Source organism: Leishmania martiniquensis, chromosome 31 (assembly GCF_017916325.1).
Source record: "Leishmania martiniquensis isolate LSCM1 chromosome 31, whole genome shotgun sequence".
NCBI lineage: Eukaryota > Euglenozoa > Kinetoplastea > Trypanosomatida > Trypanosomatidae > Leishmania > Leishmania martiniquensis.
The window spans coordinates 897,884-912,313 of NC_090166.1; the positions used below are offsets into that span (position 1 = coordinate 897,884).

The window sequence follows — 14,430 nt, forward strand, 5'->3', positions numbered from 1 at the left end:
AGGAGGTGTGACTGGAAGACGTTTTGACGCCAGTGAAGCTGCTGAGAGCAGGGCCGGCGGGGGGCGTGCTGAGGAAGCGGCACGGTTGGCCTGCTGTCACTCGCGCCGAAGTGATAGCGATCGGGAGATCGTGTGGAGGCGAGGGGGGAGCAGGGGTATGCGGTACCATGGATGTACGTCGTGGCGAGATGAATGGAGGAGTGTGAAGGGCTTCCACTGGCACTTGGGGCTCTACCTCAGCTTAGCGAGCGTGTCACAACCGCCACTGCGTCACCATCGCTGCCAATGCAATCAGCGCCGGCACGCTGGTCATCACCCGCTGTAGCCGCCTCTCAAAGTGTTACTTCGTGAGCCGTTGCCTGAGAGAGCCCCTCGCCTGGCATCATGCGCGCCAAGTAGGCACTGTGACTATCCGTCGTGCCGAGTGGCCGGCTCACGTGCGAGACGCTCGACACCCAGCGGTGACCACCCGGTGCACCTAACAGAGCTCTAGCGTATACCAGAATGCTCCTAGGACCATCTGCGAAGGTGCTCGGCAGCTTCGCAGCATAGCCGGTGAACGCTGGACCTACTTCAGCGGTAGGGCCCAAGAGCAGCTCTATCTGGGTGATGTGCTGGCAATGCTTTCAGTGACGCGCTCTCGATCGGCTTCGCACCGTGAGGCAGCACGAGCCAAGCCCATGGGAAAGACATGAGGTCGCTAAAGAGGCGGAGTAGATAAGGATGAGCCGGACGAGAAGGCTGTGATGCGTAGGGCACGGGGAGGGTGCCGTGTAGGCGATCGATTATGGGTGGACGAGGGTGGCAAGGCCGGTGAGAGTGAAGGCGGCTCACCTCCACCAACACAGGGAGGGCGGGAGCGGGCCTTCTTTTGATTTTCATGCGGGCCGGCTCGTTACGTCCCTGCTGGCATCGGAGTCTCCAGTCTGTACGAGCGCGCGGCGGGCCACGCGGCTCAGCAGAAGCAGAAGAAAAGACGGAATGCGAATAGCCGCACAAAAAAGGGGTGTGGGCAGGTGTGTGGAGGCCGCCGATGCGAACAGAACGCAAAGAGTGATTGAGCCAGTGAGTGAGTGAGAGAAGAGGGCACGCGCACACAGAGAGCGCTCTCTGCGCCACAGCATCAGCGCACAGAAGCGGAAGGTGCATGCCTCATTCGCCTGATGTTTGCATGATGCACACACAGACACACCGAAGAACAGAAAGGAATGACACACACACACACACAGCACGCAAATTCGTCACTTCACACGAGGTCACACGCCATCGGACCTGCCTCACGCAAGCGTGCACATCTGTGTGCTTGCGTGGATCCAGGAAGTGATTAACGGAAAAGAAGAAGCCGCTTAGCACTTATCATTTTTTTTGTGACTGCACCGTGGCTGTTAGGGAAAAAAAGTGTCGCCAGGAGGCGGGTGGTGGAGGGGAGGCAGAGAGGGAAAGGGACGCGCTGCGTATGATACTTCGCTTGGTTCTCTACTGCTGCTTGCACTCCTGCTGTTGAGGCGGCTGACCTGCAGCACCGCCGCGCCCGCCACGGCTACCAGGCGTAGCACCGCCACCGCGCTGGCGTACAATGTTCCGAAACTTCGACGCTCCAGCTGCCGCATCGTCCTCATCCTCATCCTCATCGTCATCGTCCTCATCATCATCGTCGTCATCTTCCTCGCCTCCAAAGCCGAACTGCTCGCGCAGCGCCTTGCCGGTCTCCACGACGGCTTCGCCAGTGTAGTAGAAGATGGCGCGCGGCACCACCTCCTGTGTCAGCGCCGTCCCGACCTCGACGTCCATCTCCATTTCCTGCTCGAGAAAGTCATCCTCCGTGTCGCCCTCGTCGTCGTCACTGTCGGGATTTGGCGGGGAGAAGAAGTTGAAGAAGGACTTGCATGGCTCTTCGCGCTCCACGACGCGCATCTGGCCGGTCTTCTTGTTGCGCTGCTTCTTCTGCTTGACCGTCACCGTCAGATTCTTCTTCGGGGACGCCCAGTGGATGTCGCAGCCAACCACGTCGGTGATGCGCGGCTCGCCATGGTCCTCGTCGTACTCGGTGTGGTACTCCTTCGTGAGCGTCTCATCGGTGAAGTAGTCGTTCGGAGAAAAGTGGAAGACAAGGCAGTCACCCTTCTCTGGATCGCCGTCGACAAAGCCGCGCTCGATGTCGATGAGGTGCGTGAGGGCATCGCGGTCCTTTTCCGTGATCATGCTATTCACGGCCTCCGAGTTGCTCATGGCGGTCAGCCAAAACGCCGGGATGCCACCAGACGGGCTCGCCGCCGCCTTCACCAGCGCGCTCTTCTGCCTCTCGTCGACCGGATCAACAAGCTTCACGCCCTTCTTGGCGGGCGCGGTGTCCTGCTTCTCTGGCTCCGCGGCGGCATCCGGGCAGCCGATGCGCTGCACCTCCTCCGTTGTGATGTCGCGAGCACCCGTGACGATTTCTTTGCGCGCAGCGAAGAGCTTCTGGTTCTCTGCGGCACACTCGTTCGCCAGTGCCGCAATCTCGGCACGCATGCGCTGGCGCACCTGATAGTACTCCTTCAGCAGGCCCTGGAGCGCGTACACGCGGCGGCGCTCCGCGACGGTCATCTCCGTCATGACGGCAATCATGTCCACCTCGCTACTGCTTACATCTGAAGAGTCACTGGCGCTGTGCGCCATCGGGTCCACGTGCACCTGAGACGGCATCTTTTCGGGTGGTGAGGCGAGGTGAGGTGAAGAGGCTCGTATAGTCGAGGAAGGAAAGAAGTGGCGAAAAGATGGGCACAGCTGAACACCAGGGCGAAGGCGAAGAGAGAGAGCCTCACGTACGTATGCGTGCGAAAGCAGTGGCGGAGGGAGGGGATGAGATGAGACAGTGGAGGGAGCACATGAGCTACAGATATTCTGTGAGAGGAATCAGATGCCGTGGACGAAATTTGGATGGCAAGAGCGGTGTTTCGGCGGTGGCGCATGCTCCACTCGTCGGCATCCGAGGCAGTATCAGGTGGCGGGAGATGCCTGGCACTAACAGGACAAGGGAGGAGGGCTACGGTGCGCACGCGCTTTGTCGTTCAGCTGCCACTTCAAGTGCAGAGCCGTGGTAGGCAGCATATCTGCGTCTCCTCAAGTACACTGCAGTACTTGGATGGAGGCTCTGACGAATGGGTAGCGATGTGGTGGCGGCCTCGCCCCATTCGGGCAGGGTAATCCAGTTCTCTGCACTAATGCGCAGTGCCTCAGCCCCCTTTTTTCGACCTTTGTGCTGCTTGCCTGCTCAGGTGCGTTGCTCCGGGATGCATGGGATGTGCCGTTGCGTGAGCTGCTGAAAGAAGCAGGAAAGGGGGGAAGAGGCTCACAAGCCAACGAGGGTGTGTGAAAAAGAGGGGGGAGGGGAGAGGGGGGTGGGAGCGGCATGTAGAGGGAGAAGGGGCGCGCAGAGGTATGGTTGGCACACCCATGCCACCCGTCTACATCGACACGGCGCGCGTACACAGCCAAGCATACGCCCAGCATCATCATCTGTCCGTGCGTGCCTCTCTATCTCACTGCTTCTCTTCACGTTCCCTGCCATCTTAACGCAGATGCATGCTCAGGCGTTCACCTGGGGCGCTTCTGCCTCCGTTGCTCCACATGACGCCCTTTCGTTGTAGGCATCCATCCTCTTCCACCCCAGCCGTCTCGAGGGACAGAAATACGGTGAAAAGAGCCCCTCTCCCCCCCACAGAGGCCGCACGACCGAGGGGTCGAATATTTGTCCACGCAGCGAGGGAAACGTGAACACAAAAAAGCTGATCAGATGCGACATGCAGTGCGTAGCTAGTGAGTGCGTGGCTGCAAGGGAGAGATGCAACCCTCTCACTCACTGTGTGAGTGTGTGTGTGTGTGCGCGTGGGGCTTCGCAAGACGCCTATCACCGTCGGCGTTGATCCTGCGTGCAACTATTTTCCGTCCCCTTCGGCGGCGTGAGGAGGTTGAATGGAAACAGCGAGAGAGAAATAGGGGGGAGGGGTAGAGGAGGGGCGTGAGTGGCACACTGAGGTCACAGATGAGTCGACACATTCGCCTCGACCGGCCCCACTTCTGGGCTGTGGTCACAGTCACGCCGCTTACACAGAGGCCACACCGCCAGGCAGAGAGTGCGTCTTGCATGCACAAGCGTCGGCACGCGTACTCGTTGGGTTTGTTTGCTGGCTGGCGTGCGAGCCCGCCTGCCTCGCTCGTTGGGCACACCGAGCGACTGGGACAGGCCGCGCTTGCTCCGGGGACACAGACAGCCGAGATAGCGGGAGAGAAGACAGCGTCCGGCCACTCGGACCGCCTCGCAAAGATAGCACAAAATAAAAGCAGCACAGGCAGGCGGACTGAAGACTTCACACCCGCTCGAGAACGAAACGGTAAATTCGGCCATTCACCTCCCGCCCCGATCCCGCTGCGCCGTTACTTCACGGCAAAGGTGCACAGCCGTCGCGGGCACAGAGAGCAGAGGATCTGCCCCTTTTCTCGCCTCGCCTCCAAGGGACTGGCGTCCTCCCCACATGCTGGCGTGGGGGTAGGGGGGGTGCACAGGAAACACGTCAAAGAGGGGCGAGGGCGGGAGCGGCATTGGGGCTTCAGCATTCAGTGCCCAAGGTTCGCCTTCGCCATCATAGTATTCACATGTGCGTAAGCAGGGGGTGTACATGGGCGCACACAAAAAAAGCGGAAGAGAGGAAAGCAGATGAATGGTAAGGGAGAACAGAGAGACAGAGAGGCAGAGGTGAGGTGAGGTGAGGGGCCATTCAATGCGTAGGTGATGAAGACAGAGCAGAAGCGCCGAGTGCGCAGCTAGAGATGGGGGAGGGGGGAAGGGTTAAAAAAGAGGAAACGCACCTCGCCTGTTCGCTGCGTCGCCTCCTTGTGGGAGAGGGGCCATATGGACTACGCGCAGTGGACAGCAGGGGTTAAGAAACGCACCAGCACACGCACCGCCGAGGGCACCCGTTCTGCGCTCCGGGTGAAGGGGGCGTGTAGGCGCCTCTGCCTGCGCCGCCTGTGCGTGACCTCAGGAGTACGGGACAGGCTGACCGTAGACCTCTTCGGACAGCGTCCTCTCATGCAGCAGTGCCGCGCGGCGCTCCGCGCGCTGCGGGGGGGTCAGATGGAGGGGGTCTTGGGCGAGATCCTGGTACGTGAAAGGCAAGCCGGGGTGTGGAAACGTAACCGTTGGCACTTCCATGGGCGATGCCGCCTTTTCGGAAGTAGCCGTGCCCTTCGTCTTCTTCGGAAAGCGTTCGCCGCGTCGGCTCTCTGGCCGGTTGCGAAGCGCCGTGGTGGCCTGTACAATGGCGGGGACCACTACTCCGGTGGGAACGGCGTCGATGCGCTTCTGGAGAACGTTCATACGGTACTGGAAGACGCTGTGGATGTACTCTGCTTGCGGAATGGCACGCGTGCAGAGGCCGGAGAGTGCCTCCGCCACATCGCAGTGCGTCGTCCGCGCGGCCGCATCGGAGATGGCCGTGCTCGCCTTTCCCCGTTGCCCCATATAAGCATCGTTCAGAAGATTCGGTGACAGCTCCTCCAGTCGCACCAGTGCTGGTGCGTGAGGGCTGCGGCGCTGCCTGCGCAGGTGCTCACGTTGCCTCATTTGCATCGCCTTTACCTCTTTGGTTGTCCATGTGAAGCGGAACACATCGCCACAGGGCTGGCAGATCTTGACCTTTTCCGCCTCCGGCCTGCTGTCGCCACATGCGGCGAAATGGTCTGCTCTCTGGCTCGGCGAGTGCTGAGCCTCGCCCACCAGGGGGTAGAGGTAATAGATGGGCGGCGGCAGTATGACTTTCTCCTTGACTGCACGCTCTGCCATGAACGGTTGCATGATGCTGCTTCGGCACACGAAGCGGCGGATAGCCGATATCGTGGAGAAGGGGGGCTTCTTGGAGAGAGCGTGGGCAGTATGGGCCGCCGGCTTCGTGGTCGCTGATCCTCCTGCAAAGGCGCTCAGCGTCTCCCCGGATGCCTGCGAAATGGCGGTGGGACACGGGTCAGATGGTGCGGTAATCGCCCATACGGGAGTGACCTTCATCAGTGAGTTCGGCGTGTCCGGGCACAGAGAGGCGTGGGAGGCCTCGAAGGGGGGGACAGCGCAGTCCATGAGCGAGAGCGCGGGAGTGGGGGGAAGAAAAGAAGGTTGAGACGTGGGGGTAGATATGGGTGAGTAAGCGCGAGGGGCGAGGATAGGGTGGATGGCAGATTACAGATGTTGGCTGGAGCTCGCGTGTGTCTTACTGTGTGGAGGACTCGACGTGCACCACGTGAGCGACCGACAAGGAGAGAGAGAGGCGAGGCGCGTCCGCTTCGCGGGGAAAACGTATAGAGAGGAGTGTGGGCGAATAATATGTGGATGGGTATCACGGCGAGCGTGCGTGCTTCATATCACTCGAGCTCAGCCTCATCCGCGCGTGGCGACGGGCGTAGAGTAGCGGTGGCAGAAGAGAACCCGTATGGAGAGAGTAAAAGAGGCAGCGAGTGTGCACCGGTGGAGGTGATGCGTGTCAGGGGGTGGGGTTGGGGGTGGGGAGAGGGAGCTGTTGGTGATTGCCTAGTGCAGAGGAGAGGGATGCCATCCATAATTCCTCCACGGCTCAGGCGGCAGCGTGTGCACGCATGCGTCGCACACTGTCCACTGTAGTGTTACTCTGTCACATGCACACACACACTAACATAAACGTGCACGCACATAAGCGCACACAGTGCATGTTAGTGAATGTGTGTGTGTGGAAGCCTCCAGAGAGGGAGACGAAGACTTGAAGAGCTATGGGTGTCGAGCTATCAGGCCTCGCTTCTACTCCCCGACACTGACCCAGTAAAGAGTGGGCGCCGCGGCACATACAACTCTAAGGCGCTCGGCGTGCGGCTCACCTACGGAGCAGTGTGTCGCTCGCAGAGAAGAGACATTACCGTCCATTACACACACACACACACACGCACATACTTATATGTGCATATATATATATATGCACATGCATACAGCGGTGTCCTGTACTGCACGGGCATGCGGGTCTCCTCGCCCTCATGCGTGGATGGGCGGCATCACACGGAAGGTGTACGAAGCGCTGAAGGAGAAGCTCCCTCCCCCCTCCAAAAAGGTCGCAGAGACAACGAAACGGATGACAGCACTGGAAGGCTGTGTGCGTGTGTGTGGTACAAATTTATCGAAGGGAGCAAGAAAAACACCCACATACACAAAAAAGAGCTCAGACTCGCGCTCGCATCCTCTCTGCCACGCATGCCCATACATATGTGCGCACTCACACACATGACGAGAGCTCAGTGCCAAAAAAAAGAAAAAGGGGAGAGGAACGACACAAACACATAGAGACGTGCGGATGTGCCACCGAAGACATGGGAAAAGATCGTCTCCCCATCCCCACTCCCCTCTCAGCCCCATACCCGCCCGTACACACACACACACACTGCACTAAATGAAAGAGAAGTGAGCCAAAGACACCCTCACCTGCCTCGTACATGTATGAGGAGGCACACAGGCGCATCAGCGTTCCATCACATATATATATATGTGCATGCCCGCGCGCGTGTGTGTGTGTTGGTGTGGCCTCCTGTGCTCAGGCCCGTGCGTGCGCGACAGTCAGCGAGAGCGGCGAGGAAAAGGAGATGGAGAGCGAATTCAAAGGGGAGGAGGGCAGTCAGCGAGAAATCAGAAGTGACGAAAAGGGAACAGAGAATCGTATACACCACAGGAAGGGCAAAATCAAAGAAGCTCAGACGCTTACGCGCAACCGCACGCGGAGAGAGAGAGGGAGGGAGGGAGAGGCGCCGCTTGCTCTTCCCCGAGCAGGAAGGGCGACGCTCCATGATGCGCGTGAAGTACCCGAAACCGATGAAAAGACCCCCGAGAAAAGATTGACAGTCCGCTCCCATTGGGGAGAGGAGGAGGAGGAGGAGGGGGGGACAAAGCGAGCGGCAATGAAAACAAAGTGGCACACACACACACACACAGAAAGACGGGCTACCGCCGCGGCAGGCGCCAGCGGAGCGTCATGCCGAAAGTTAACACAAAATATATTTAATAAACCGACGTGTGCGTGTGTTGAGGGGGGGGGAGGGCAGGGAAAAGGGGAGAGGAGGGCAGAAGGAAGCAAGGGGAGTGCAGACTGCCCGCTTATCTTCTACCACACCCTCTTTCGCTCCACAGAAAACGTGAGCAGCACCGCTATAAGCAGAATAGCAAGGGAGAGGGACATGAGCGCTAGGTGACTTGCATCCAGCACATAGTCATCGGTAAGCTCATCACCGCCGCGCAACTGCAGACGCTCCCTGTTCCTTGCGGCTACGTTCCACAGCTGCAGCCCAGTGGCGACGATTCCGAACAGAAGCGCTGCGATTACCGCCGCCTTCGCGTAGAACAGCAGCGCGGCCGAAGCAGTCACCTGCTGGCGGCGCAGACGCGTGTAGGACTTCCGGGCGCGCCGCAGAAAGAGCTGAATGGTGCGCGCTCCGGGAGAGCTCTCCGTCGGTCCATAACCGACTCCAGGCATGCCGTTGTCGCTGCTCAGCTCATCCTCACTGTCGCTATCAGGCCAGTTGCTGGGCACCGACGCGCCTGCCGTGGACGCACGGCTGCGCCGCAGCACGCGGTCGCGCAGCCCGCGTAAGCGCCACCACCGGCTCGGTGCCTCCCGCTCCTCTGCGTTGCTCGTGGAGACAACGCTCTCCTCCAGCATGTCCTGGCTCACGACGTGTCGGCTCCGCATGAACATCCAGTCTGTCGCCGCAGACACCGTCGTCAGCGGCTGCCAGTGCTGCATCAGCACCAGCACCGGCGGCGGAATCGCATCAGCGGCGTGTCCATCGCCTGTGAGAAGCACAGAATGGTACCCGATGGTGAGTGAGGCGTCGGGTTCACCCGGCACCAACATGGGCACCGCCAAGTCGCCAACGCCGCTGCTCCCAGGCGGTGACGAGGCGCTACGCTGGCGGATGCCCTCATGCATCGCACGCTCGCCGTTATCGGCTTCGCCGCCGCCGCCGCGAGACGGCCGGGTAAAGAGGGAGGAGCCAGCTTCGTGGAGCGAGGCGAGCTCCTGCGCGCTGTCGCTGTCACCATCGGCGTCTGAGTGCACCACGCCCTCTGTGCCGCCCCGCTGCCGCGAATGCCAGTCGAGGAGGAGCGTGGTGTTGCTAGATGCAGGTGCCTCTTGCGTGCCGCCGCTGCCGCTCGCCGCGCTCTCCTCCTGCGCCAAAGGACTCGTGTCGGAGGACGCTGTGCCTGAAGCACCGCCACGTGCGGTGCTGCGGCAGATCCCCTCGTGCTGCGCCTCCATCTCCGGCGGCGGCGCTGCAGTGGACAGACCCGCGTTTGGCGTACCAACATCGGTGGCGACACCGTCGGCTGCACTATTTTGGGGCGCCGCTGCGCTACTCGGACCAAGCTCCGGCTGGAGATAGTAGCCTTCGCTGTATGGTGAGAGAGCGCTGCCCACCACGGAAGGCATCGGCGGCGGCACCACCATCGCGCCAGACTCGTAGTATGGGGGCACGAGGAGCATGGGCGATGCTACCGCCGGCCGCGCTGAGGGGGACGTGTGCACCGCCGACGGCTGCTGCGGCACCTGAATGTGCGGCTGTGGTGGCCCCGTGGGTGGGGAGATGGAAGACACCACGAATGTGCCGTCTGCTGTATCTGCGGTGTGGCCTGTCCCGGCCCCGGATGCGCCGGGCGTACCGAGCACTGCAGCCGTTGGTGCCGCTGTCCACGGCATGGCCACTGCCGCGGCACTCTGGGCGCGGTACAGAATCCCCATCGCCAGGGACGCGTCCGCCTCCAGAGCGGCACTGAGCTGGCGGAGCTTGGCGCGCTGCCTGGGCATCATGCCTAATGCCACCGCTGTGAGGACGGTGGCGAGCAGCACGAAGGCGTTGGTGAACATGAGGAGAATAGAAGACAGCGTGAGGCTCACTGGTACCCTTGTGGTGCTGCCAGTAAAGCGAGCGCCGGCCGGATACAAGACCATGTTCATGACGAATTGCGCCCTCGCGGTGAAGCGGAGGGCGCCGGTCGTGTTTGCAGTCAGCTCGTAGAAGGTGAGGTCGCAGACAACCACGCCCGCAACCGCCGGGGGGTGGCCCTTCCAGTGGCCATCCCCCGGCGGCCTGATGGATCCTTGCCCGCAACTGTACAGTGGGCTGGCGGGGGCAATTACAACGTAGTACCCATCCTTGTCCGCGCGGCACTCCTCTAGGTACTCAGCGCAGGTGGTCATTCCGGGCTTGTAGCCGTGCACCACATCCTTTGGGTTCGCGCTAGTAATGAGGTCCACGGCGGACATGACCTTCGAGGTGTTTGCCCTGTCGACGTCCAGCAGGTATGCGGAGACGTCGACGTTATGGATGGCTGTGAGGTTGAGCATGGGGGCCGTGTGGGCGTCGCCGTCGCATCTCAGGGTGAAGACGGCTTCTGCGCACTGAGGGGCGGAGCTGTTGAGGACGATGCGAACGTGGCTCGCGTGGCTGCCAGGCGGCGCCCTAGCAGCGGGGAATACGTGTCTGGGGTCGTTGTGGCCGAGGCCATCGCTCGGCCCAGAGACACCGAGAGCGGGAGGGGCGCGTGAGTGTATCGTTGGAAGGCTCGCAGTGACGTCTCTCAGGCGGCTGCCTACGTCGCTCGGGCCGCGGCGCCTGTACAGAGGCGGAGCAGGTTGAGCCAGGCCATCACCATCTCCGAGGGCGCGCCGACGGATCGCCCGTGGGGCCACGACCCCCCGTGGCTGAGGCGCCAGGCGTGTCGTTACTGTCGGGAGATGAATGTAGGAGCAGGAGCGCACGTGGGCTTGGTCAATGCCGCTGTGGAACAGAAGATCAGGAAGCGGCGCTTGCATGCCATTGGTGACGGACTGCATCCATCCGGACACCTGATCGTCAGTGATGATGTCGCAGGCGTGCTGCTTGAAGACGGTGCAGGGGGAAAAGAGTGCATATGTGCTCAAGTGCTTTCCAAGGCTCCCTTGGATACATTCGGTGTAGGCCGCGCGGCCCTGTATGTCCGTGACCCCGCGTGTGAAGTTCAAGTGCGCGGTGCAGATGGGCGTGAAGAAGGAGAGGAGTAGCAGCCCCATAGCCATCGTGAGGGCTAATAGGAGGGGCGCGTAGAGGGTGAGCACCCGCTTGGCGGGGCTCAGAGGCACCTGGAGGCCGAGGGAGATGACGGGCGTTCCCTGCGCCGCACCCGCGGCCGATGTGATGCTGGGCAGTGCGCCAGGGGTGGGGTAGGGCTGGTGAACGCGAGTGCCGCCAGCAGTCTGCGGCATTGGCGGTGGCATCATGCCCCAGGGTGCGTACGTGACCGGCAGCTGCTGGTACGACTGCTCAACTCGAGGCAGCGTCTGCGGCGAGGAGGGTTCGGTCAGGGCCACGACGGGAAGCGTCGGTGTGGCCGCCTCTTGCGCTGACGGGAGAGCGCCATCTCGGGCTCCCCCGTGCTCTGGCAGTGCCGGCTGCGGTGGCGGTGCGGTGTAGTGTGGGTGCGGATCGTGCCGGTCGCATTCGTGTGGATGGGGCTGCGGCTGTGCGGCGCCACTGTCGACGGACACGAGAAGGGGAGCATGTCGGACCGGTGAAGTCGTGTCTTCGGCGATGATGGTGGAGGGTAACACTGACATGGATGGCGGGGAGCTCCTGCGGATGAGCGGGTAGATAACGGAGGTCGCGCGCTCCGGACCCTTTGCCGACGGGCGACGTCACCGTACGCGCGGGTGATCGTTGTGACAGCGCACAGACGGCGTGCGCGCCTAGAGCTGGGAAGGGTGAGGGGCAACAACAAAAGGATTGAGGTTTCTCTGGTGAGCGTCTGCTGGGAGAGACAGGCGGCTAAAGGAAGAAGAGAGATGTGCGTGTGCGTGCCAGTAGCTGGAGAAGGCGCCGGTGAGGAGCAACACGCCGTGTGAAGCGAGGGGAAGCGATGAAGATAGCGAGAGAGGGAAGACTGTGGATGTGCGACTGGTGGTGACCGACACCAGTTAAGGATAGCACTGCCGGAAGCTGCAGAGTTGATCAGCGCGAGGGCTTTCAAGCAGTTCGAGGAGGGCGCCTAGTGCACCCACCGATGGTATCAGCACGGTGACAGCCCTCCGACTCCTGCAAAGAAACAAAAAATATGTATGAAAAGAGGGAGCGACAGAGAACAAGTCGCCGCGCGAGACGGACTGCGCAAAGACGCAGAGAAAGCAAGATGAGAGGATCAGGGTGCTAAGGGAAAGGCGGAAAGCCTGCGTAGCGGTCACCGTTGCGAGGGGGAGAGGTGAGGGAGAGCCGGGGGAGCGTCCGTTGCCTTTCCATTGTTTGGGTGGCCAAGCAAAGAGTGATGGTGGTGGTGGTGGGCGGTGAGCAAGCAGGCAGGCCGGAGGAGGAAAGTGTGTATGAGAGAGGAATACGGAGGCGGGAGGCATACCTGTGCGCTGCCAGCTGCCAGCTGGACGCACGTACAGCGTTCCCGCCGTCCACTCAAGTGTGGTCGGCGCCGAAGAGAGCACGGGCGAATGTGGACATGGTACCATGGCGCAGCGGCACTGCAAACTGCCATTGGCTCGCTCCCCTCCCCGAGTCCGTCCATAAACATCTCGAAGTCATTTAAATGTCTGTACAAGTCGCCGGCTCTCTTTGCCCCGTGTGCGGTAAAAGGACGTGTGGGGAAGAGACCGAAAACGGCGTATGAGGGTGGGGTGGGGTGGTGGAGAAGGAGGCGCCACCCAAAATCGTACTCCGTTCGTTTCTTCCGCCCGCACCCGCTCGACAGAAGGCCCCCTTTTCTTCAGTGCCGCGCTTTCTGTTGGGGAGGGGAGGGGCATTACGCGCATAGCTTACCCCCTTTTCGGGTGACCAAAGCGGAGGAAACCAAAAGGTAAAAGGAGAGAGACGACCAGCAGTCATGCCGCCCTTCTCTGACGCCGACGACACACACACACACACGCAGACGCACACGGAGACACAGTCGAAACATCGCAGCCATTCACACACGCGAAGGGGGCAGAGGAGTCGAGCGAGGCAAAACCAAGGGGGGAGGAGAGGGGAGAGAGGGGGGCCGTGGGAAGGGTAGAGGAGCAGCCGTTGAAGCACCCAGAGTTTTGAAGTGCCGCCGTAGGGTACAGTGGAAGTCGCTCTGTAGCGGCTCAAGAAGGGTAACAGATGATTGCGCAGCTGTTTGTATTCAAAGAGTGATGGGAATGGGGGTGGGGGCGGAGGAGAGGATACCGCAGGCCACCGATTCCTGGGGCGATGTTTGGTGCTTCCCTTGCGCAAGTCTGATCATCGGCTTACAGTGTTTCTCGGCCACTACAACGAGGAAAGGCTCTGCTGGAGCGCCTCTGTCGAATACTGACAGAGGTGGTGGAGGTGGTGGGGGCGCCGCTGGCAGCTGGGGGAGGGGTGTAGCGAACACCAAAGAGAGAGAAGAGGGGAGCGAATTCGACACACAACACACACACACACACATACACATACACACCAAGAAAGAAAAAGGAACAGCACACCCCATTCCGATCTTTCGCGCAGAGTACAGCAAGACATTTGAAAAAAAGTGGAAGACGCCATCAACGCTGCTCACTGCATTTTCGATTTGCGTTGGCAGCATACGCCGTCTTCCATCTCCATGGGCCATTCCTTACGGGGATCGGCGAGCATACGAAAAAATGTATATGCATAACAGACGCCCTGAAGGAGAAGTCGGTGTGGGACACATGGAGAGGTCTGCGGTACTAAGGCTGTTACAGAGAGAGAGAAGCGCCACCACGTCCCTGCGCCGAGTGACGTCAAGTTGGCCCGTCGCTTTTTTTCTTCTTCTCTGCCTCCTCCCCCCTCGCTCTTCACGGTCTCCGGCAGGGACGACCGACTAAGTGACACAGTGGCATCAACGCCGCGTACACCATCTCCTTGCGCTGATGTGGACGTTACACATGGCTGGCTCGACCTCACCCTCGACCGTAGCAACACGCCTTGTTCGACAAGTTGCCACGCCGACACAGAAAAGGAACGAGAGAGGGAGAGGGAGAGAGAGAGAGCAGAGACGCGAGGGAGGTCAACGTAAGCTCCCCCCTCTCCTCCCTCCCCCCACACACAACGCGAAAGGGAAATCGCATTTGTTCGAGAGGGAAGCAGCTAAAAGAGGCGGGGGTGAGGGAGAGGAGCGGCTGAGATGTAAGAGAAGCGAAGGGGAAAGGGGGGGGATCGGCAGGGAGCCGAGAATGAATTGGGTAAGAAGACAGGGACTTCGAAGAGAGACGGGCAGCGAGAGGGTGAAGGAAGGATATCTTGAGGGAGGTGCATCGAGCAGAGATGATAAGCGAGAAAAAAAGGAATCAATGCAGAGCGTTCGTGTACATCTTACATGTTGAGTTGGTATGTCGTATGTGCAGCGCAGTCGGCCCTCTGCTCGTGCGATGGCGTTAGTCGAGTGGTCGG

General features: G+C 60.7%; 3 protein-coding genes across 3 annotated transcripts; all 3 read right to left on the reverse strand.

Moving 5' to 3' along the window:
- Window positions 1–1,476: 1,476 nt before the first annotated feature.
- Window positions 1,477–2,685, reverse strand: LSCM1_01482 (uncharacterized protein; the record flags this gene model as incomplete). The annotated part of the gene is made up of 1 exon (XM_067319093.1): window positions 1,477–2,685. The coding sequence occupies one exon, from the start codon at window positions 2,683–2,685 to the stop codon at window positions 1,477–1,479; it is 1,209 nt and encodes a 402-aa protein (XP_067176372.1).
- A 2,335-nt stretch (window positions 2,686–5,020) lies between these two features.
- Window positions 5,021–6,112, reverse strand: LSCM1_01483 (uncharacterized protein; the record flags this gene model as incomplete). The annotated part of the gene is made up of 1 exon (XM_067319094.1): window positions 5,021–6,112. One exon carries the CDS (start codon window positions 6,110–6,112, stop codon window positions 5,021–5,023), a length of 1,092 nt encoding a protein of 363 aa, XP_067176373.1.
- Window positions 6,113–8,147: 2,035 nt separating this feature from the next.
- Window positions 8,148–11,636, reverse strand: LSCM1_01484 (uncharacterized protein; the record flags this gene model as incomplete). The annotated part of the gene is made up of 1 exon (XM_067319095.1): window positions 8,148–11,636. One exon carries the CDS (start codon window positions 11,634–11,636, stop codon window positions 8,148–8,150), a length of 3,489 nt encoding a protein of 1,162 aa, XP_067176374.1.
- Between the last annotated feature and the right edge of the window lie 2,794 nt (window positions 11,637–14,430).